The sequence below is a fragment of the Mauremys reevesii genome, linkage group 15 (genome assembly GCF_016161935.1).
Source record: "Mauremys reevesii isolate NIE-2019 linkage group 15, ASM1616193v1, whole genome shotgun sequence".
In the NCBI taxonomy this organism is placed as follows: Eukaryota; Metazoa; Chordata; order Testudines; family Geoemydidae; genus Mauremys; species Mauremys reevesii.
This window is the reverse complement of record NC_052637.1, coordinates 22,948,898-22,973,990: the sequence shown is the minus strand read 5'-3', so window position 1 is coordinate 22,973,990 and position 25,093 is coordinate 22,948,898. Positions and strand designations below refer to the sequence as shown.

The 25,093-nt window shown below is 44.8% G+C and overlaps 1 protein-coding gene across 6 annotated transcripts in view; it reads right to left on the bottom strand.

Moving 5' to 3' along the window:
* Window positions 1-25,093, bottom strand: part of NTN1 (netrin 1) — a 233,169-nt gene that overhangs the window by 95,604 nt on the left and 112,472 nt on the right. For all 6 annotated transcript variants that reach the window (XM_039501596.1, XM_039501598.1, XM_039501594.1 and 3 more), the window contains exon 3: window positions 14,518-14,706. In XM_039501596.1, coding sequence (XP_039357530.1) covers window positions 14,518-14,706 — 189 coding nt within the window. The remainder of the gene's footprint in view (window positions 1-14,517; window positions 14,707-25,093) is intronic.

Here is a 25,093-nt window from a genome sequence, read left to right as displayed (position 1 = left end):
TTTCTGAAAATCTGGGCCAGAACTTGCCTTTAACATTTCATTTTGTAATGTGTTCTTGATGAAAGAATTAAATATAAAGGCCACAACTTTCAAACCTGGGTGCCAGAAGTTTGGCTCCTAAATCTATTTGAGCACCAAATTAAGAATGGCCTGAGTTTCTGAAGTGCCAAGAACCCACAATGCCTATCGCAGTCTGTTGGATCTGCATGTGCCAAACATGCTTTAAAAAAAAAATCAAGTCACTTTTATTTACAAGCCTAAATACAGATTTGAGAGCCCAACTTTAAAAATATGTATTTAAATACATATTTTAATTATATACTGTGACAAAGTTCCTCCTCTACCTTGGTGGGTCCTGCACTTATTGGCAGATTTCACCTCAGAGATTCACCATGTGGGTCAGGAAACAGCCCAGACACCTTCCCCTCTGGTAGAAGCCACAGTCCAGGTCAATTCCTCCTGTGTCTGATCAGGAGTTGGGAGTTTTGGGGGGAACCTAGGCCCATCCTCTACTCCAGGTTCCAGCCCAGGGCCCTGTGGACTACAGCTGTCTAGAGTGCCTCCTGGTACAGCTGCACAACAGCTACAACTCCCTGGGCTACTTCCCCATGACCTCCTCCCAACACCTTCGTTATCCTCACCTCAGGACCTTTCTCCTGGTGTCTGATAATGCTTGTACTCCTCAGTCCTCCAGCAATATGCCTTCCCACTCAGCTCCTAGTACCTCGTGCTCCTTGCATGCACACTACAAACTCACGTGAGGTCCTTTTTAACTCAGGTACCCTGATTAGCCAGCCTGTGCTAAGTGATTCTAGCAGTTTCTTCTTAATTGGCTCCAGGTGTCCTAATTAGCCTGCCCGCCTTAGTTGGTTCCAGCAAGTTCCTGCTTGTTCTAGAACTGCCCCTGTTACCTTACCCAGGGAAAAGGGATCTACTTAATCTGGGACTAATATATCTTCCTTCTAACACTCTCCTGTAGTCATCTGGCTTGACCCTGTCACAATATTTAAAATAGATTTCCCTTTATTTTCATGATTATGGAGGAGATTTTTGAAGGTGCTCGGGGAATGAGGAGCACAAGGCCCATATAAAGTCAGAGATGTGTGCTCCTAAAGCCCTTAGGCAACATTGAAAATCTCTTCTTACAAGTCAATTGCAAATCTCTCATTGACTGCAGTGGGGCCAGGATTTCCCCTAAAGTTTCCAGTGCAGTCCTTGTTCCTTTTGGAGGTGCTTTGGATGCAGAATATTAGTTTTATGTTAGCTCTGTAATTGTTCAGGTCCATGTTTCTCAATCCTGGCTACTCATCCCTGGTCCTTCATTCCCCCCAAAAATGTCAGGGCTAGCTGCAAAGTAAAGGTTATTTCTAGTCAGTGCAAAGCTGCTTCCTCTGGATTTCTTCTCCACCATAGCTATGGTCATGTGATTGTTGTTGTGCATCCTGCTGCTTTTATTTTCTTGAATGAAACAAGCTCATTCCTGAAAGCCAAATGCCGATGCTATTACAGAGAGAGCATCTGTGGAAGAGCAGCCTCTCTGCGCTCCAGCAGGCAGGACACTCAAACACATGTGCCTTGCTGCTAGGCTGAGATATGGTCAAAAAGCAGGGGGTCTGGGAATACTTCTGATGTAACTGGGCACAGTCTGACTTTGGAGATTTCACTAGGGATGTCGACCGGACATGTTGGAGCAACATTCTGGGAACTGCACCGGAGATCAGACATTGTTCCAGTGAGATACTGTCTTGTTTATGTCCAGATGTCTTCTCAGCCTTTTGAAGGGATGTCAAAGGCCCCATCTTGTTCCTGGTCCTCCTCCTCCCCTAAGCTCTATCTGTTTTAAATTTGACACCAGGGATGTAAAACAGTCTCAGATTTTTCTGAATGTTCAAGAGAAGATGTCCCAGAAAGGGAAGTGTTACTGAAGAACACTGTGGAAAGACTGTTTTAAATATGGCATGGTCTTCTGGAGCAATACCTTGGTTTAGAAATTAACTCATCACCTTGTACTCCCTCTCCCCCATAAAGAAATAAAACCTCAGAGCTCCAGGCCTGCACAGGGTGAAATCTGACAAAGCCAGAGTTCCAAAAAGAGCCACCTCATCTGAAGAGTTAAAAAGGGTTGAAAGAAAATAAAATTATACCAGGATGGAGGCTGGGGGGGAGCAATATGTGAAATCACTGGTTCCCTGGAGCCTTAAGCCATCTGCAGCTGAAGTGATTTCTGGCATTGATGTGACTTCACTGTGATGTTATTAGCAGGTGTATCACCCAAGCATAGACAAGTGTGTTTGTTTTTGTAATGAATTACAGGGCCAACTGGGGAGAATCTGGAGTTTAAGGTTCTGCAGCAGTAGGGAACCGGTGCAAGAGGCAGATATCTTCAGTCTTCAGTGTGCGTGGCAAAGAACATCACCCAACTCATGTTCCTTCAAGGGCAGATGACTTTTGCAAAGCCCTGGTCTCTGCCATTCTGCTCGCCCTATATGCATGGCTTTTCTGAATGTACTGGCTCCAATTCAGAATAGCATTTAACTATGTTGTCCTGAACTGAGGTCAGGGAGAGGAGGAAGTCAGAGAGGAGCAGGAACTGAGAACAAGCACTGATACAGGGACACCTACAGGGTAAGAGATAGGGAGGATTAGTGTTCAGTGAAGAAAGAAAATACTGAAAGCTTTAGCTAAACAAAGATTAAAAATACGAAATGGTGTCTATGGTTCCTAGCAATCCTGGGGAGCAGATCTCAAACACACACCTTTCAACACAGCCACGCACTTGAGTGGAGATGGTGGGTCGCTGTTGGTTGTGAAGAGAAAAGGGCCTCGTGTGGTTTCCAGTATTTGCCTTTGTTCCTTGCTAATGATACAGGTGGATTATATTTCATTAGAATGAGAACAAATTGCACCAAGGGGAGAACAAGATTGAGGTTTTCTCATGGGGTCCCATCTGGCTTGAAAGTATTAGAAACCTCTAGGTAACTGTGCCAAGCAACAGAAATACTTCACTGTCCCCTGATTCAGCAAATCATCGCTAGCATAGCACAAAAGCACCTGCTTAACTTTAAGCAAGTGCTTAAGTCCCATTAAAGTAAATACACTTAAAGTTATGCATATTAAGTGCTGTGATGAACAGGTATGGGCTTTAAGTGTTTTTCTGAACTGGGACCAATATCTTCTCAATTGGTTAAAAATAACTTTAAAGCGCAATCATACTTAGTACTTTCATCTGAGGCTCTCAAAGTACTTTACTAAAGGGGCATAAAAATGATCATCCCCATTTTACAGACACAGAACTAAGGTGAAGTGACCTGCCCTAGGCCAAATAGTTAGCCAGTGGCACAACTCTCTCAAAGAGAGAGTTCATTTCACAATAGAACTTGCAGCAATGTTTTGGACAATGACTATATAAAACTTATAGGAGTTATATTGTTGTATAAGGAAACCTTCAATGTGATGGTCTGGCACTTCTGTAATTCAGCTCCTTCACCAAATTTGTTTTTCTGATGACAATGTTTGTAAATAAAACTATGACCTAGTGCTAGACGTTTGTAACCCTATCAAAAACTAAATAACTTACTTGGTCACATGGAACTGGAATGCCCAGACATAGACACTGCAGTGATGAGGGTGGTATAAACATTTAACTAGATTAGATAAAATAAACGCATGCCCTGGTGAATCTTAGGGAAGGTGTAGCTAGGCCTGGCAGAATCCAATTTTTTATTTTTGTATAATTTCAATGGATAATAGCAATGTTTATTTTGAAGCACTTTTAATTTTTTAATCTATTTAAGTTTTCACAGGTATGCGAAATTATGGGGGCAGATAATAATTATACAAGAGCAGTAGACGCTGAGATTTGAAAAGTTAAAGTTACAACACAAAGTGTCAATATCGCATATCAAAATACGCAACGTAAATATCCCTCAATCAAATGCTAATGAGTTCTCAAGTAGCATTTTTCTTACTTTGCTTATCTGTAAATTTTGATGATTATCGATGGGAATAGTTTTTGTTGGTTGGTATATGTATGGTTCAAATCAATGTTTACTGACATTTATTGATAATGATCTAATCCTTCCAAGCCTCGATGTAGAGCAACGCTTGGGAAGTTTTGGGTCAGTTGAATCAGGGCCGGCTCCAGACCCCAGCGCGCCAAGTGCGCACTTGAGGCGGCATTTTGCCGGCAGGGCGGCAGGCAGCTCCGGCGGACCTTCCGCAATCATGCCTGCGGATGCTCCACTGGAGCCGCAGAACCAGCGGACCCTCCGCAGACACGTCTGCAAGAGGTCCCCCGGAGCCGCAGGACCGGCGTGCTTGGGGCGGCCAAATTCCTAGAGCCACCTCTGAGTTGAATGTAGTAACAAGAGTTCTTGGGAGTCCTCATCAGAAGTTGTCCTGAACAGGCACCAGATCCAAACGCATCCAAACACTGAGGACTGGGCTCATCTCTTCACTTAATATCAGGAGTAAAAATCGGTCTGGGGATTGGTCCTGCTTTGAGCAGGGGGTTGGACTAGATGACCTCCTGAGGTCCCTTCCAACCCTGATATTCTATGATTCTATGACTCAGATCCAGCTTCAAGAAGGAAGGGAAAGGAAAAAGAGGGAGCTTTTATAACGAAGGGTGACTCTTTTGGGCCCAGTTCTGCTTCAGACACACAGGGTGACTCCCTCCAAAGGAAATGAGATCTCCAAGCATGCATCTAAGGACAGAATTTGTCCCTCTTCCTCAACCTGCTGAGGCCAAAGCATGGTGAAAGTTCTGACAATGAAAGGCATCAGAACCAGAGCTGTGCAGGTAGCTGGCAGTAAGATAGAAACAATTTCTTCAGCATATCCAAGTATTGCCTCTAGGTTCAGTTTCACGATGTAACATTTTGATGTCAGTGACTTGCAATCATAAAAGACAGATGACTAGCAACGGGTGATTTCTTGCCTAATTTTCCAGATGCAAAAAGATTGCAGGTGACACAGAATTATGGAGGTTAGTTAAGAATGGAGAAGTTTGTGAGGAACTCCCGAGGGATGTAGCCAAGCTAGGTGAGCAGGCAGCATGGTATCTGATGGAATTCAATGTTGGTTGATGTGATGCACCTTTGAAAGAATAATTTGAACCATCTTACTTAGCTCTAAGTTAATGTAACAACTCTGGGAAAAGACCTGGGCATCAGTGTGAACATCTACATGGAAGCCTCCGCTCAGTGTGAAGCTGCAGTCCAAAAAGTAAACAAAATGTTTGGATGAATAAGGAATGGGATAGAGCATAATACAGAAATATTATGATGCCATTATATAAATAAGTGGTTAGCTCTCACCTGGGGAACTCTTCTTTGTTCTGGTCACCCCATCTCAGAAAGAAAACAGGAGGCAATTAGAATGATGAGTCATGGAAAAAACTCAGATATTGATTGCAAAGACTTGGATTGTTTACTTTAAAGAGGAGATATAAGAGGGGACATAAGAAATACAAAATACTTAGTGGCACACAGAAGATAGGTCCAGCAATTCCATTCACCATTTCTCAAAGTACTGGAACAAGGGGACATTCCATGACATTGAAAGGCGGCAAATTAAAAATCGATAAAAGGAAATTCTTCATCACACACTGAACAATTGTCCAGGGAAACTCATTGCCACAATATATCATCGAGGCCAAGAGCTTCTCAGGATTCAAGAAAGGGCTAGACATTTATAGGGCTAACAACTGTATCCAGAGGTATAACAGTAAGGATTTAAAAAGCAAAACAAATTACTGAATAAAAAGCAGGCCAAGTGTTCTAGAAGGGGGAAAAAAACATTCCTGCTTCAGGGCATCCTCTGAATGAGGATTAGGAGTGACTTTAACGGTGGACATATTATTCCACAATTGTCCACTCTGGGTTTCCTTGAACCTTCCTCCAAATCAGCTGGTAGTGGCTACTGTTGAAGACAGGGCACTGGATTAGATGGACCTCTGGTGTGTTTCAGTCTGTCACTCCTGATGTTCCTATGATTTGATAAGCATAAGATACCTATCCAGTCACTTGTGTGCATTTCCTTATTGACCCTGCGATCTGAGTCTTCTTCTGAGGTTTAACCAGCACTAAGCACCCAGTTGGGTGGAAAGCAGGTAAATCTGACTCTAAAACATGAGACAGTTGGGAACAGAGCTTAGGAACACAGGTGTTCCCATCGGATCATTGGTCCATCACATCTCGCATCCTACTTCTGGCAGTGGCAAATGTCTTTGTAGAGGAAAGCAAGAAAAAAACATGGGTGATGCTCCCTTTAAGTTGTGAAATAAAAGCATTGTACCGATAGCCCAAGCAAAAGAGTGGTGCAGGATCAGAACAGAATCTTAACACTTAGCATAACCTCCAACAGAGTCCTCTGCTGTGTCTTGTTTTCTCTTCTCTTTCCTTTAATTTATTTGCCTTGTTATCTGATTCATACTCACCGTCTCCCTCGTTTCATATTTCCAGTCATTTTATAACAACAACAACAACGATACTGAGCTCCTTTGTTATGACCATTTTACAAATGGGGAAACTGAGGCACAGAGACGTGTGCAAGCTTACTCAGAAGACCCGCGACAAAGCCAGGAATGGTCCCAATGAGCAAAACTCCCACTGAGGAAAGGGCCAAAGTGAAACAGCAGAGCTAGCTCTGGGCATTTGGTGGGGCTATGGGGCCCTCTCCCTCTTCCGACCAGGCTGCTCAGAGCCCAGGAGTGTCAAAGACGCTGCCCCTTTAATGTCTGAAAGGCCCCTTAGGTGGTGTTAGCGCCTGCACTCTATTTCCTGATACCGGGCAGGAGTTGGATGGAATCACTCTGTTATTTAACCAAATGACAGCACACGGCTTTTCTTAAAGCAAGCACGTTTAGTTGCCATTAGGTGGTTCCCTCTTGATCTCAAGGACCCTACAGTCCCCATCTTCATGAAGCTGGCTCTGAGCAAAGTTACTGGGATCCAGGCCTGGTGGTTATCTCAGCAATAAATAACATGCTGGAGAACAAGTTTCAAGTGGCCTCTTTCACTTCACCTGCAGTGTCTGCCAGTGCGTCCATTAGCAGATGTATTACCATTAGCAGCATGCGTGTGTGCAACCTGGAGAAATCGTCACATGCACAGATACCAAACTGTGTGTGCAGATACAAAACTGGGGTCTCTGCACACACACACAGGTGGGAGTACACACAGCAATCACAGAAACTACATGACAGTTGGCCCAATCTGTCTCCAAAAGGGAAACTTCCATATTGTGCCTGGATGAGTGAAAGGCAGTAAATTCAGGAAGGATAGGGTCAAACTTTTTACGCAGGGTGGGTAATAATCCTTCAGTGAAGATTTACAATTCTGCTGAGACTCTGTGTTGATACTGAGCTGAAATTGCATGTTGGAGGGGGAAGATTGGTTTTCTTAATGAAATTTTTAATCTTGCATTAGGCGATCTAGCCGTTTCTCCTACCTATGCCAAATCTCACCCCTCTGCAATAGGTTTACATTGGCAACTTTAGCACAAGTGCATTCATGGTTCATATCACTTGTCATCTTTTCATCAAAAACATGTAAATCCTTTCCCCTCAAAGTGCAGAACTGTTTCATGGAAATGCTATAAAACCCTACAGGTTCTCTGTTTCAATATAATTACATTAGGACCAATAGTCTGGCAAATATCAGGACTGAATTTAATCAAAAGAGCTAATGGAATCTACTCTACTTATAATAGCTTATGACGGAATGGGTTTACATAGGCTGGAGGTGTGGAATTTCACTTGCAACATCATTGAGAGGTGTGGGTGTGTCGGGGGGAAGTAAATCAAAGTAAGCATGGAGCTTTATTTCAGAGGAAAGACCAATTTTGATTCCATGGTTTAAGGCTTGATCCTGCTTCCACCGAGGTCAGGGAGAGGCTGGGACACAAATGTTTTAAGAAGATATTTGTATAGGTTTTTGCCCAACTGTTTTTCACACACAGTGTCAAGCATATTGGGATAAGCTGAAGTGATGCAGAAAGGAACCCCAGGTCCTAGTTCAGCTGCTAGAATATAGGAGCATCATATTCATTTAGGGCTGATCCAAAGCTCACTGGAATCAGCAGAAAGACTCCTATTGATTTCAATGAGCTTTGGATCAGCCAAGAGATACCGGGCTCACTCATGCAATCTGACCTCTAAGCCTGAAAGACATGAAGGCCCCTTCCTGACCCACTTGCTTCTCTCATTTTGTCTGACCACCCACCATCAGATGTAATAGGGCTGCTCCTTTTGCTTCCAGGCTCTGCCCTGGAGAGCCTGGCATAATCCCAACTCTGCCACTTCATGCAATATCCCTTCTCAATCTGGCTCCAGTTCCCTTGCATGTGGTTTGCAGCCAAATTGCAATGTCTGGCTGAGCAGGCTGCCAGTCTAGTAAAAAAGTTTTCCATGTGCCTTCATGCCATGTGCTGGCTGTTGCATGGGTCTGGGAAGCAGCCTCTGCATCCATTGAAACCTTTCTTTGTAAGAAGATAACAGGAAGGAAGCAAATGTACAGTAAATCATCATGAACATAAGAGCATAATTCTTTAACAGGACACTTCAGGTTAAAAGTCATCCTTACAAGCCCCCAAAAAACTACACATTTCCTTACCTGGGTTTCCAGGACCACGGTGGATTATTAAAACTGAAATATTTTTTTAAAAGAATGCACTTTCATTATGCTCTTTGTTCACACACCCCCCCCCCCCCCCCGCTTTAACAAAAGCTTCACTTAGTCTGGACAGGAGAACTACCTGGGTCATTTTGACTCCCTGTTTACAGCTCATTCACAATTTGATTCACATACACTTGCCCAATGTGCAATGTTGGGAACCAAAACACAACAAGGGACCTATTGATGGGTTTTTTTAAAAAAAGTTTTATTTTTTTTTAAATCCGCCATGCAGACACTTCTAAAAACTCTTTGGTAAAACCCATTTTGTACAAACCCATTTCTGAGGACCCAACTGGGTATATCACAGCGTCCCTTTAGAGAACACAATTTTGTTCACCAAGCAGTCTCTTTTACCTTGCCATTAGATATAAAATAAATCAAGAAATGCAATCCTGTTATAGTATGGAGTGAAAGAGGAATAACACACGTATGAGGAAAAGCAATTTAGGAAAATGTGTCTGTTAGGTTGAATTAATGAAGTTGAATTATTACATACAAACATATCCAACCGATCCTTTATCAAACACGTGTTATAAGTTCACACCAGGCAAAATATGCTTGCAAGAATGATTAAGTATGCTGCATGCTGGCTTGACAGTTCTCTGTCAATTTTATTTTCACAAGACACTGGTATTTCATTAAATGTGTTAAACGTAAAATGTGAATGGAGCATTGCAATGGTTGAAAGAATCAAGTCTTATAGAGAAACATTATCTGCTCTATGAAATGAAACGTGAGTCATTTGTAAGGCTGATGGCAGATGCAATAGGGTGGTTAATTTCTTAATTTTAAATGCATTCAGTCCACATGAGATTCTGGGGGAGCCAAGCCCATCAACAGATGGTTTGGTGAGATGATAAATTAATATTGTTATCAATGGAGAAATGGCTGAAATTGTTAGATGATAGCTCTTTTTTAACAATTATTTTACCATTTAAGAAAATATTTTATAATAGAGCCAAAGTTCATAAAGAACAACAGTGGAAAACGAAAAGCCTCTGTATTGTAAAGAGCTCAGGAATACCATGGTTCAAAGGAATTCCCCGTTCTGCAGGAAACTTCATTTCATCTGCGTTTGTATAGGACAATAGATTATACCAACAATAAACCATTCCAACTACTGTGAAATTGTGCTGAATAGCTGGAGAGTCAGGGGCTTATCAATCATTAGCATATTTATTACGTACCTTTGTATCTATTAGCTCCAATAGCCGGGGTTTTGTTATAAACTATAGAGGGTGGGGAGAAGTATTCAGATTTGCTGATCTCTAATTCAAGAGCAGGAGCTATTCAAGAACAAGCCACATCAAGATAAATTCATAGCAAAGTGAATCTGGTAGAATTAATTAGGATTGCAAAGTGTTTTACAAAGGTGGGTAAGCATTATTCTCATGGGGAAACTGAGGCATAGAGGGATTAAGTCACTGTCCAAAAAGACACCGAGTCACTGGCAGAACTAGAACTAGGATCTCCTTAAGCTTAACTATGGGCTTTAACCACAAGACCGTACTGCCTCCCTCAGGTAGAACTGCATTTTTATGCCAAGAGATAGCATCTGGCGTATGTACCACCATGGGGGTGTTGCATGGGAATTGTAGTGTCTCTTTTTACAGGGATGAATTGCACCTTTTGTGCCTGTGGAAGATGCTGGCTTGACAGGCATCAGTGGTACATCAGTGGTAATGGAAAACTGCTCCATCAGTGAGCTTTGGGGACTCTGGACTCTGTCCATTGCTGAAAGGCACTATGGAGGCAGCCTATTGATTTGGGCCAAATTTAAGGGACTCCAGAGCTTGGAGGATGGGGAGGAGCATTGGTGTAAACTGCCATTTGGCTGACTGTAGTGAAGTGATCCTGAGCTGATGCTACCTCAAAAGTCTTTCCTTCCACGCAGCTGGGGTCACAAGAGCAGCCCATTCCCTGCATCATGGAATCCAATCCTGCTATCACCAAAGTCAATGGCAAAATGTCCACGGACTTCACTGGAAGCAGCATTGGATTTAGACCCTTACATTGTGACAGCTGGATTTGGAGCACTGGGGAAACCCCCTTGTGCATTCTGCTTCCATCACATGCAGCCAGGAGACTTGGCCCTGGTAAAGCCAAGCCAAAATAGTTCCTTTCCACTCGCTAAAGCTTTAGTGCTTTGGATTGAGCATTGGGCATAATATCCACCATGGGGGAAAGCAGCTAAGACACTTAGGAACCTATGTTCCATTGGGATTTAGGTACTTTGGAAATTTTTATCCGGTTTCTTCCAGAGGCAATAAAAAAAGTTTTATGTTCCACCTGAAAAAAAAAGAACAAGTTAAAAAGGCAACAATCCCGGCTTCCAGGGACAAGCTTGCATTCCTTTGAGATCCAGTAACTGACAAAAAAGACAAGCCTGTGTTGAAAATAAAAGTAAATTAGACATGGAGTTTGCAGCGGCGTTAGCATTAGCGGATACCAGTGGAATGCTCCCAAGAGTAAACAAACAGGAGCAGAATCATCGTTGTGACATAATCAGAAGCATGTGAGCAAATCACTGGGCATTTCAGGAGTAAGGCCATGTCACCAGCTATCATAGTGTAAACACCAAATTTGCAGGACTTGACTGCTGCCTATTGCAGGGTATTGAATGACTGTCAGGTTTTCCATAGTAAGCAGGGAGGTGTCACCCCAAACACCACTCTTTTGGTAAAAATCCCATAGCCAGCTGCTCCAGCGTACCAAGGATTAAAGAGGATTATGTCTATTTCAGGAAAATTAGAGGGACAATTGGAGTAGCTTGAAAGTGACCAGGCCAGGCTGATGGGTCAATATCTGAATCCTACTAGAAGCAGGTATTTAGGGTGTGTGGAAGAATGAGGGGTGAAGAGAGTGTGACACAGAGGCCCATTGGTGGTTCACTGTTCTGTGTTAGCAACTCTTGTTAGGACTGATATACTCACTGCACCTAACACACTGTTGTCATGATATATACTCAAAGTGGAATGTAATACATCACTGGAAAACTAATAACTCACTGATTATTAATATTACTTCATGATGTATGTATGGGGTGTGTACGAGGAATTATGGATATGGGCTAGAATTATGTTCTTAAAATGTATTTGGCAAGCAATGCATAAGCCCAGTCTGCTCTAGACAAAGAGATGTGTGTTTGGTAGTCTAACCAGCCTGGTCATCAGGCAGAGACAATGAAAGTACATTTTACATAAAAGGTAAACAAAGCCATCAACCTAACAAAAAGGTCTGTTTTCCATAGAAAATTTGGAGTTTTAATTGAAAAAATGAAAACCCAAGACTTTTCAGTCAAAACTTGCCATTTTGGCCAAACATTTTCAGTTTTCAGTCACCATTTTTCAATTTTTTCCATGTGTGGCAGAGCTCTGACCTTGCTCCCGTGGGTCCTGCGCTTCTAGGCGGTTTATGCTAGCCTCAGTGGCTCACTGTGACCCTCCACGTAGCCCTTCTCTCTCTAGGGCCAGGGTTACAGTCTGCTGAGCCCTTTTCATCATAGGCCAGCAAGGAGGTTGGTGAGAGAACTCCCACAGTCTCTGTTGAGCCTCCTGTCCTGACAGGGACCTGACTTCCCCTTCCAGGAGATGTTCCTGTAGGGGTGGGTTGGGGGGAACCCGGGCCCACCCTCTACTCCGGGTTCCGGCCCAGGGACCCTAATGGTAGCAGCTGTTGGCAGCCAACCTTTCACTGCCAGAGTTGCTACATTTCCCTGGGCCACTTCCTCACAGATCTCCTGCTTCTCCCTTCTTCACTCTTACCTTAGGGCTCCCTTAACAATGGTTTGAGGGTGTCTTCAGTAACCAGCCCTTCAGCCGCACTTCCTCTCCTCTGACTCCCTGGCTCTCCTCTGCCTGACTGGAGTGAGCCCTTTTTATAGTATTAGCAGGGCCTTAATTAGAGTCAGGTGGTCACATTAACTTAATGGCCTCACCTGACTCTTTGCAGGTTAATTAGGTGTTCTCATTAGCCTGGAGCAGCCCCTGCTCTGGTCAGTCAGGGAACAGAAAACTGTTAATCCAGTGGCCATTATATCTGCCTTCTGCTATTCTGCTGTACCCAACTGGCCTGGGTCTATCACACATGAAAAGACAAAATTTTCCTGTAGAAAAGAAATTCATTTTCAAGCCAGCCCTACAAACTACCTATTGCCAGTTGGGTGTCTTTGTTTTCTGAACAGGGCATCTCAGGCATGCAATTCATCTTCCTCCCACCAGCTTGGCTGAGAGTTGAAACCAGGCCTGATTTTCATGGTTTGATCCTTCCTTACCCTGTATACAAACAATTTAGAAAGGGCTGAGCAGGACTTGGGGTGCTGGGGACCCCAACCCAACGATAGTGGGAGTGCTAATGTGTAGCCACCACCTACACCTGGCTAATACAAGGCACACAGCCTAAAGAGTAGACAGCATTGCTAAGCACCTCATGTGCAGGGTCAGAATCCCACCTAAGCCCATGTATCCTCAGACATGTCCATTCTCCACCCACTCCCTGCCTCCTTTTACCATGAACTCTTAAGGGAGCATCTCCCCAAGACTAACTGTTCCTCACTGTAACCTAAGTCACCCCCACCCATTGCCTCTGCTCATATGTACACAAAAGGACAGCTGCCTTCGCATTCTGCAGCAGGTGCCTGTCTCAATATCGCCAAATAAAAATGGTTTGAAAAATCAATTAAAGGGCATTTGAGCAGGCCCAGATCGAATGACGACACAATGTCTGGAATTCCAGAGTACTAGAATTTAGGGGCTAACCCAACAGATCCTCCTATGCTCTCAAGGAACCCCTAGAGTTCTGGCTCGAGCCCAAATCATTTCCAACGAAGGGGAAAATTAAAACATCACATCAGAAAAATTAAATGATTATTGCCTGGTCCGCTGAGCTGTAATAGATCCCTCTGCCTCCCTTTTTATTATTATTTTGTCCAGAGGAACAAAGCTGTTGGTACATGGATTAAATGTTCTCTTTTCCTTTCTCTCCCTAATGCTTGCGACCTATGTTGTGTGTACGCCAGATATATGGATTCGTAAGAGACATGACCTTTGTCCTCCCTGATGCTAAGCCTGTTGAATGGAGCCCACTGTTTGCTGGTATGCACACCTGTGAGAAGGTGTGGGAGGCGGGGGACCAGAGCTTTGGTTTTTAATGTCAGAGATCCCTTTGCTGATCTGAATAACCGTAGCAATCCGTGAACACCTTTGTTTTTCTTCTCCTTTGGCTGCGTTTTCTTTTCCATTTCATTGTTTGTTTTTGCTTGCCTGGTCACACGTGTTGTGAATAGCCGCTCAAACCCACTGAATATGTGAGTGTGTGTGTGTCTCTCTCTCTTAAGCTATGACAGGTGCAATAAAAGACCTTTTTCCCCCCTAATGAGTGAGATTTGAGCGGGTCACATTTGTCAGAAACAGCCTCTAAATCTGCACAAGTCAAATTTGTGTCCATGCACATCAGGTAGTTGTGGCTTTGTACCATCTACCTGGCAGGCACAGCTTGGTGTTTGGTTAAGATCGCTTTAAAAATATGACCCAAAACATCTTCTTGAAATAGACATTGCAAAATCTTTCATCCTCAGAGCAGAGATGCTGTTAAAAGCTACCTTCAAGCTCTCTTTCTAAATAGCCAGGGCTTGGCAGGTCTGGTGAGTATGGCTGTGGGGAATAAGGTGAGGTGGAGAGAAAGGAGTGAGGGGGTGAAAGAAGAGGCATTTTTGTGGTTTAGCCTTTGAGAGGGTAGAGTGGGAATAGGCTAACAACAGACACAGACAGGAAGGGAAGGGTGGGGGGAACAGTCCGTTCAGTATCCCAGCCATCGCCTCAGGCACTCCTTCCCTGCGTACCTTTGCATGCTTTCCTGTGGGTGATCGGCTTGGTCATGTCCCGGTAGTAGCCCTCTTTGCAGTAGTGGCAATGGCGGCCCGCCGTGTTGTGCCGGCAGTTAAGGCAGACCCCTCCGCTCTTGCGGCCTGAAAGCTTGTAGAGCTCCATGTTAAAGCGGCATCTCCGGGCATGAAGGTTGCAGTTACAAGCTGTGGGAAAAGAGGCAAAAAGCAGAAAAGTTGCCACTTGTGGTACATGAGTCTCATGAACCAATGCAGAGCTATATCCCAGCCCCTTGATTCCTACTGACAGACTCAACCCCTGATCACGGGGAAACTGGATCTCAGTATGCCATGGGCCAAATGTAGCCTACTGGCCATTACCACAGAGGCTAAGGAGGAGGAGGAAGCTGGACATTAGCAATTCAATCTGGTTTCTATGAACAAGAATCAATCTGAAACTCCCTACAAATATGCAAAGGGACCAGATTTTTCTTTCAGACACTGGTGAAAACAAGTCAGTGATGTTGCTCCAGACTTACACAGCCTAGATTGCAAGCCCCTTGGGGCTGGGAATGATGTTAACCATATGTTTATACAGCAGCTTGAACAATGGGACCCAGCCTGGTTGGCCCTCAATGCAACGTGCATGTTAAATTAAAAAAGACAGTAATTTGTTACATTCATGATCTTGTCCTTGCACCTGAGACTGGGAGTGGAAGTGCCAAAATACCATGGGAAGGGCTGCTTTCCCAGCCTTAAGGGTAGCAGGTCACTGAAGAAACCAGCTCCTGAGGGTATGTCTACCCTGCAATTAAAATCTCACGGCTGGTTGGTGCCAGCTGACTCAGGCTTCTGGGGCTCAGGCTACGGGGCTGTTTAACTGCAGTGTAGGTGTTTGGGATGAGCTGTGACACTCTCACCTTGCAGGGTCCTAGATCCCGGGCTACAGAACAACCCTGAACATCTGCACCACAATTAAATAGCCCCTTAGCCCAAGCCGCATGAGCCTGAGTCAGCTGGCACGGGCCAGCTACAGGTTTATAACTGCAGTGTAGACATACCCTGAGAGATTTACAACTGAGTACTGGAGACTCCTGGGGCATGGAGAGTTTGGGGAAGCACGTCAGCTTTGGAGGGGTTATCCCAACCTTCTGAGATTACACCCTCACGATGGGATAACAGCGCAGGAAGTGGAACCCCTTGGCCCTCCCCTCTTATAGTCAGTCAGATGGGCCAGAAGGAAGAGCCTGGATCAAAATGTGCTTGAATTTTGGATGCAGATTTGAGCTGTGGGAGCGAGGCACCTGTCTAGTTAAAATGGTGGTGCCTGCCTTTGATAGGCTTCTGCCCTTTGCAGTCAGAAACGTTTGTGACTGTCAGCTTCACATACACATGCGAACTGTTATCGTCTACCCTCTGATTTGCTCTTGAAGTGGCACTGCATTAACTAGTGTTAAATAGAGAACATCCTGCAGCCAGCCAGACATCTCCTGAGCCTGTGGAGTCCGGTTCACCAGTATGTAATTGTTCAGCACAGTCCTATGACATGCCTCCCCTCTCCCCAGTCTCTGCCCCACTTTTAAAGCGTCAGAGGCAAACTCTCCTTTCCCACCACACACACTTGCTGTACAGTTAGGAGATGCTCAGTTTGTGTGAATTCTAAGGATCTGAAATAGTTCTATCAAACCTTCCCCTTTAACATTTCTAGAAAGGTTTGGATTCTGTAGCCTCACCATTTACTGTGTGTCTAGATCACAACATTACAATGCAACCTCTCGCTCCTTCACACCAGCCGTTCTCAGCCTGCTGCAGGGATTGGGCCAACCTGACATTGTTAGTTAAATACCAAGCAGTCCTCTCTGTTGACAGTTACGCCATGATTGAACCTGCCAGGAGATGCCAGATCTTTCTGCCATATGCAATCTAATGTCAACATGGTGGCTATTTTTAACAAGGGCCAGTACAAAAGGAAACTAAGAAGAGAACATCAAAAGCTCAGCCCATCCCCTGCCATTCCCCAGAGCTGTCAAGCGGCAGTTGCGAGAACTGTGAGCTTTGCAGAGTATTTTATAGCCTGTTTTTCTTTTCCCTTTGCTTTTATTTGCCCTACAGCATTGAACAATGCAGCAAAGCAATGCAAACCCACATCTGGGCCTCTCCGTTCTGCAAAGGGAAGGTGTCAGAGCTCTCTGCTCGACACCTTCCTTTAGAACAGAGACATCTTAATCCCATTCCTTCCTGTTTACCTCATGCTCCTTGCCCAAGACAAAGACTTGTGGTATTTACTTAATTATCAAATTTCAGCCTAAAAAATTACAGTGCGGCTCCATTTTATTTTTTCTGAGCAGTCGCTGTTCTACTCCTGACTTGCAACCAACCTATCCCTATTGGGGAGCAAAGTACCCTCTCTGCCTAGAATAGCAGGGCAGAAAAGGCTTTCTGTGTTTCTGTTCTGTATTTTGTTTCATTCTCTGATGCTGTGAGGCCTGCTGGGGCTTGAACTAGCCCCCTCCAATCCCAAAGCAGCAGCTCTGCCCCGTGAAATAAAAAACTTTCTTAACACTAGGAGCAGCACTGAGATTATCTTTCAGGATATTCCCAGCCACTGAAATCCATTAACACCAACCGGCTATGAGACTTCAACCCAAATACTCCAACTATCTCCTTAGCCGGGCTCACCTGCTAAAAGGGGTGCTATATCTGCCCTGCTAGGAACACAGCCACCGGTTGGTGTGGGGGGATTTCTGCTGGTAGGGTTTTGCCTGCACAACAGATACATTCACAAGTAGTGCAAGTGCAACTAACGAGGCTCTCATCTAGGACAAAAATAGGATCCATGCATTCAGCACGTTCTGGGTTTTCTTTTCTTGCAATTTTTTTCTTTATACAGCTGAAACTACAGTAAGAGGACTGGGGCGGGGGCGGGGTTTACACTTTTTGTGAGGGGAAAGCACTGAAGTGTTTTGTTGCCAATGTCTCCAAGCCTCAGGCCCACTCCCCTGTGCTCTGCCACAGCCAGCCTTTCAGGCCCATCATAGCCCCCTCTCCTAACGCAGGGGCAGGTGAATCTCCGCTCTCCCTGAAAAGAAAACTTTCTAGCCCTTTTCCCTGCAAAGGACCTTGGAAGCAGAAACCAACAGCGGAGGCTAAAAGAAGCAAGCAGCTCAGGCTGCCCGTCAGCAGCAGGAGACTAAGGGGCATAAAGGTTCGCATGGCACATACACACTCACCACTCATAGAACGTTTGGAGGTACCTCAGAGAACCCCTGGAGGGGACTCCATAGCCCTGTGGGGAGGAACTGTTGCTGCTGGGGGCCAGTTCTGCATTTTACCTTCCTCTCTCTCATGCACACCATTCTGCAAACCCCGTTCACTTCTGTCTGCCTGGCCTCAGCCTTACCTTGGATGAAAGCACCTTGGTGCCAGCCAGCCTACCCTTCCCAGGAGAGTCCCCTCCCCCGCCCACACACTGCTCACACTATTGTTAGCTCCCTCAACATACCAAATGGTCCCCTCCCTCCACCCACACACCAATAGCTTCCACAAGCTTTGTTTCTGGTTCTCTCACCCTCTCCGCCTCCTTTATCTCCTCCCCTTCTCTTCTTGCTTCTCTCTTCTGTATGTTCAAACTGCCAAAGGATCTTCACTCCCCACAGCTCCATTTCTGGTACACAATACACCCCTGCACTTAGAGCAAACTTCTGCATTGTTTGTGGTGGGGGGAGGTTTGCGCCAGGATACACGTCTCCATCTATGTCCAGCTCAGATACAAAACGTGGGAACAAAGAACCTTCTTCCCTCCCCTACCTGCCACCCTTCCTTTCTGAGCCCGGAGAAGAGGGGGAACCATGAACCATAACGTTTCATTTTCCTGCCTCCTTATCCTTGCTGTGGAATGATCCCTATGAAGTGTCAGGTGGTGCCAGCTTTGTGGGCTTTTTGTTGGGCCTGCAGCTCCATAATCATCATCCTATTGCATACTGCTGCAGACACACACACACACACACACACACTCTTGTGCCCATTTATTCCTTTCCCTTCCGATGCACCTGTTTGCAGAAACCACGGCCTGTTAATCAGGCCGGCCATTGGAAGTGCAGCTAATACGGGCTCTAATTTCATGAGAAGACCGGATTTATTAGAAACTATTGTCTTCCATCCTATTCCTGAATGCCCAGTCACTGAATACTCTGGCACTATGTTCAGCTGGCCATCAGCCAGGACTAACTGGCAATTACAGTAGTTAGCCTGCTGTGCTTTATGATGCCTGTTGGGAAAGGTTTGATCTGACCGAAAAACAGCCATGCCATTTCCTCTTACAATAGCATGCAGGGAGGGTGGAATAATGGTGGCATATTGAATAAAGATAAATGTGAAGGAACTGAGGCCTAGATGGGCCTTTTGCAAGAGCCATGTTGGGGGACATGGCTACACCAGAGCAGTCCCCTGGCACATCACTAAAAGCATGGTTCATCTTGAAGTGTAGATGAGACTGGATTCATGCTTCAGCCTTGAAGGATTTGAAGATGGTTGGCTCCCATCTATACCTTGGTCATGAGCTATTTCAGGGAGTTTGTAATATCAGGACTGGGTCTCCCAATGCTAGTTTATACATCATATATTTTCATAAATTTTATGTCCAAAAGGAACCATGAGATCATCAGGCTACAACACAGGCTAGAGAATTTCACTGTTTCCCCTGTGTTGAGCCCAATAACTTGTGTGTGACTAAAGCATATTTTCCTGAAAGGCATCCGGTCGGCATGTGAAGACACCAGGAGGTGGAGAATCCACCACTTTCCTTAGGAGTTTGTTCCAATGGTTAATCACCCTTTTGTAATCTTATTTTTCATTTGTCTTTGCCTAGCTTTAACCTCCAGCCATTGGTTCTTATTATACCTTTCTGTGCTAGATTAGAGAGCTCTTTATTACCTGCTCTTTTCTCTGTGAAGGTATTTGTACAAAGTAATCAAGTCACCTCTCGATCTTCCTTTTCATGAGCTGTGACCTAACAGGCTACCCAATCTTTCTCATGTTATCTCCCAACCTACATAATTTCTTCCTTTTGTCAATAGGAATAATAATAACTGTCAATATGGTCAGCAAATGCCTAGCAGACACCCAAACCTACAGGTTAAGTACAGAACAGAAGAACATTGTCATTTGCTGAGATCTCTAGAATGCCATTGGGTGTCTCACTAGGCAGTGATACATGCAGCGACCGTTTGTCTCCAACATTGCCTGGGACCTGAATTGCCCTATGTTGGCTAATTTTATTTGCAAACATGCAAATATGTCCATCATGCTCCTCTGGAAAGGGCCTTTACCTGGAGAACCAGGCCTAAGTGTAAACTAGTTAGTACCAGCTAAATGCAGATAGTACAAAAAACAGAGAAAGCCAAACCTCAGAAGAGTCAGAGGTTTGGTTTAGGGCTGGTTAAAAAATTTCAAATGAAACATTACTGAAAAATGACTTTTTGTCAACAGTTTCCACAGCACAAGATAAGTTTTGGTGGACTTTTCCATCAGGAAAACTGAAATGTTTCATTTTGGGTCAGGTTAATATTAATCTCTGCATTTACATGAGCTGCCGCAGTGCCTCGTGGGAGTTGTAGTTCCAGTCCTTCATGCTCCCATTTGCTCCTAAGGGCCCAGCTTCCCAGGGGGATGGCATCCCTCATGGTGCACCACAGCCTCTCCATTTTTCAATCACCACTACTTTAGCTAAGCTTCCAAAAGTCTGGTGGTTCATCAAAGCCAGCTGGGCTTGCAAAATTCAGCTGGAAATCTCCAGTTCAGTCAGGAACACAGAACTGCCTGTGACGTAGTGGAAGAAAACCCCTTTTTAAAGCTTTTTTGAACCTTGTATAAAGTTCAGATTGTGTTGTAGGTGGAGAGTCAGGCTGTGGTTTTAGATGAAAGTTTGGGTCAGATTTTATTTTATCTGACTAAGTTCTACCATCCCTTGGAAGAACACACATAAATAGGCAGTGCATTGGCTAATGTCGGGTGGCCTGGTCCCCGAGGAAAGGGTTCTCTGGGAGAGTTTCTTCAGTTCCCACAGACTAGCTAGTCCCATTAGGCACATGTGGTTTCATTTGGCATATCAGTTTGAGGTTTTAGGTGCAGAAAGACACAAAACCAGAAGCTGAAATGCAGAGGTCCTGAAACTCAAGCAAGCCAAAGCCAGCAGGCTTTGCACGGCACTTTCCCTCCCCAGACTGGCAGGAGCTGAGTGCTTTCACTCTGCACTGACACCCCCACTTCTCTTGCTCTCTGGGCCAGCAAGGCCTGAGTGTGCAGTGGAGGCAGCCTGCCCACTCGGTAGCAAGCTTGCCACCTTCATAAGGGCAAGCTCATTGTGCTACGACATTGCCTCTTCACCTCGCAATGCAAACAAAGGTGCGCTGGTCTGTCCCTGGTGCTGCTACCCCTCCCTGTGCAGGTACCCCACCCCGGAGGAATTGAGAGGCTTCCTCAAAGCAGGCAAAGACCCAGCAATGACCTCCTCAGTTGACGTCCCCATAGGTCTGCCAGAGACACCAGCCTCACCCAGCCCTTGTAACCAAAGTAAACTCCCTGTAACCCAGTGCTGTGGGGAATGGGGCTGGGATGTATGGCAACACCCTCACCCCCGGTGCAGACATTACAAGGGAGTTCATAAAGTCATCCCTCTGTGGAAGATCCCTCACTACATCACACTGAAATAATAATCAACAGCAACCAGCAATCTATCCCTACTTGCTGTGCTGGCTGACGTGCCTCCGCCTAGCATAGCGGTTACACAGGCCATAGGGATAAGCCAGAGCTATCCCCACTGCTGGATATTTGTCATCAGCCACAGATTCTCGCAGCCTAAACCGAATGTAAATACTTGCCCGGGACAATTTATCTGCATGTGCTGCACATATGAGTAAGGGAGAGGGGATGAAATAGATTTGGTTTGCCTGAGCTTAGCCACTATCGGGAAAAAATACACCAGCATATTGTGGCTGTGAAAGGGAGACCTGCTGGTGGCATGGACAGTCAGAGTGCAGGAGTGCAGTAAAGTCCGCGTGAGAATGGAGACACTACATAATAAACAGCTATGCTTTGGCAGAGTCCACGAAATCTTCGCTATGAACATGGGCTGCAGAATAAAGGAAGAATGGGCACTGTTTATGGACAAATAATGACTCATTAATGTCAAGTCACAATGGAATTTCCCGTTACTGCATTATCTGAGGCTGTGCCAGAGAAATTTGGAGTGCTTATCACCCTAGCATGCCTGCATCACACCACGCTGAGGGTAGGTCTACAGGGCAATCGAGAGGTGTGACTGCAGCCTGTGCAGACAGACCCGAGCTAGCTTAGGTGTTAGGCATGTTGCTTAATGCACGACTGGCAGGCGTTTGGATACTGACAAGCACAGCATAAGAACCTATTGATAACAGAATAAATTAGTGCACAGAGTGATTGGATTAGCGCTGATGAGTCGTGCTCACTCAAGCTGTAGCTTGAACCCCCTGAAGAGCCATCCAAAGCACCACCACACTTGAGTGAAGGGATTCTGTGTGGGGACGGGGACTCAAGTTTGGCCAGGAGCAAAACTCGCATTATAACTCGAGTTAACTCTGCAGCGCAGCCAAGCCCACAGATCGTAATAACAGTAACAAACAGGCACCTCTCTGGGGCTCAGTGTTGCCCCGTCTGGAACACAGAGACACTAGTACATACGGGAGCTGGGTGACTAACTCAAAGCAAAACAGTCACTGCAATGAAAAGTGGAATGTGCTTCCTCTCTGCTTGCTCTCCTTACAAGACTGTTTTCCAAACAGCTTAGTTTACTGGCAGGGAGTTCAGAGAAACAGTGAGGCTTGGTCTACACTTGAAAGTCACATCAGCATAATTACCTTGGCCAGGGGTGTGAAATGACACACTGCTGACTGATGTAGCTATGCCAACAAGACCCCCAGTGTAGATGCAGCTATGTCAATGGAAGAGGGCTTCTGTTGACATAACTAACTGTCGTTTGGGGAAGTGATGTTCCCAGGCCAACAGAAAAAACCCTTTGATCTGTGTAAGCTGTGTCTGCACTGCGGGACTAATACCAGCATAGCTATGCAGGAAGGGCCTCCGTAGTGCAGACATACCCAGAATTTTTAAGCAAATATTAGAGAACATTCACAGAGCTTTGGAGTGGGAAGTATTCACCCTCCAAAAACTGATTGGAAGAGTTCCCCACATCCAATCTGAGGATAAGAACAAATCAATGACAGCTGGGTGCAAATCACCACCAACCACCACAATTCAACGTTTGGATAGCAAGAACTTCCAAGAGGCAATTTGTCAAAAATCTACAGGCCAAGGACTATTCGCTGCAATTACCTGGCAGATCATTTGAACAACAAACAGTTAGAGAAAAGCCTAACCTGCTTGTGAGCAATTTGCAAAGACAGAAAGGGACAAACCTCATCAAAACAGTTACTCTGAGGGTTATTTTTTCAGCTCTAATATTTACCACCTTGGTAAAGAGCTGCAAGATCATAGAATCATAGAATATTAGGGTTGGAAGAGACCTCAGGAGGTCATCTAGTCCAATCTTCTCAAAGCAGGACCAACACCAACTAAATCATCCCAGCCAGGGCTTTGTCAAGCTGGCCCTTAAAAACATCTAAGGATGGAGGTTTTTGATACCACAACACACCTTTGGAAGCTGACCAATAGTCACTGCAAACATAGAAAAACCATTCCGTTTCAATCATTCCAGCACCCTGAGTGACATACGAACCAGGTTGGATAATAAAAGAACTGACTCGCAACACTGCCTATAATGGGAATCTGTGGTTTGAAAAATGTAGGTTAACTTTAAAAAAATACATCATTTTCATAACTGCCTCTGCACAGCTTAGTTCCAGACAGGACTGGAGTGCTAATATCAAGAGATATTCCCAGTCTGTCCACATGGTATTTCTGGCCTGGCAGGAAGCACCAAGAATCTCACGAGAGAGCTTGTTCCTGTGAGACTTACAGCCCCACTCTGCAGACCCGAAATGTTCAGATAAAAATCCAAACTCTGAACTTTTCAGGTCTGCCCATCACCAGCTGACAGGTAGCAAGTAGCTCTTTCAAGCCAATGGGATTCTAGGGTGTCATATATTCCTAACTTGTATTCTATGAGACACTTCCAATCATATAGAATGGCTCCTGTGGTTCATTATATTAAATAATAACAATATCTATTTCCAATTACAGTGGATTAGAGTCCTCAAGACCTTACCCTTTGGATCCCATGCATTGTACTGAAATATTACTGGATTCACTCAAAGCCATTTTCTGCACAGAGAAAAACAGTCTGCAAAGCAGCTATCTGCCCTTTTGAAGTTGCTGGCCCATTTGCATCACATCAAGATTTTGTCCAATATTTGATCGTTAATACCAGTGTCTGTGTTTGTTTCTTGTCAAGATTCTCTCTTTTTCTTTAGCTGGGTTTCTTGCTGCATTGCCTCCACAGCTCACCAGGTTTGCAGACCAGGCCTAGACAGGCCTAGACTCAACCTGAATTATTTCTGGTGAAAGGAATGAACAATGTATTTCAATCCAAGTGATGATACTAAAGCAACACTGGTGTTTTATTTTTAGCACCCTGCACAAATCAAAGATGTGTGATTCTTGAAATGATTTGAAAAGCATTGTTTATATCCAGTAGTTCAGACTTCAAGCCTAAGGCAAGAGTTAATGCAAGGGTTATCAGAGAAAGTACACAGCCGTTGGCCCCTGAACTTCCGGCTCAAGCTAAACTCTTAGGTGTTTGTTAAGTGTTTATTTAGAGTCCAATTGGAATCCACTTGGGAGCAATTTGTCCACTTAAAAACTGCTTGCCCCTGTAGTTACACTCTTATCTGGTGCAGATCTCAGCAGCAGCCTTCCCATAGCCACAGGGAGGGAAACAGTGTTTTGGAGTGGTCGAACCTTCTTCAGCTAACTGCTTCCTACAAACGCTATTTGCTATTATTACCAGGCACTTATGTAGTGCTGCAAATTTGCATGATGCTTTACAGGAAACAGAGGAAGCCAAGTTCCCAGCCCCAAAGAGTTTGCAATGTTATTCAACCCCTAACATTTTTGCACTAGTGTCTTTGAGCTGCTCCGGTAAGATTTTAAGGAATGAGCCTAAGCCAGGAAATACAGGTCTGGGTTTGAAAACCCCACAATTGAGGTGTGTTCTGACCCGTGGTTCTGGTTCAGACCCACCTCTAAGATGAAAAGGCTAAGCCCTGAAACTGGATTTATGGAATCAGTACAGCTGTTGCAAAGTGTGCCACTGGCACAGAGTTGTTACAAAAGCCATTTTTATGTACTTTGCTATCCTTCCCCAGGAGGAGTATTTTACCTGACCAAAACCACTGTTCATCTGGAGCCTCAGGTGAAAGGGCAGATCACTAAGTAGAGCGTTATAGTTTCCCTGAGAAAATCAGAAACTTGAACTACTTCAGCCATCTCTTAATGGTGACCACAAAATCTAGAAATTCTTACTCTAACTGAATAATCTATTCGCCTGCATGCATAACTGCTTCATTGTGTGACTTGGAGCTATTAATGTGCATCAAATAAT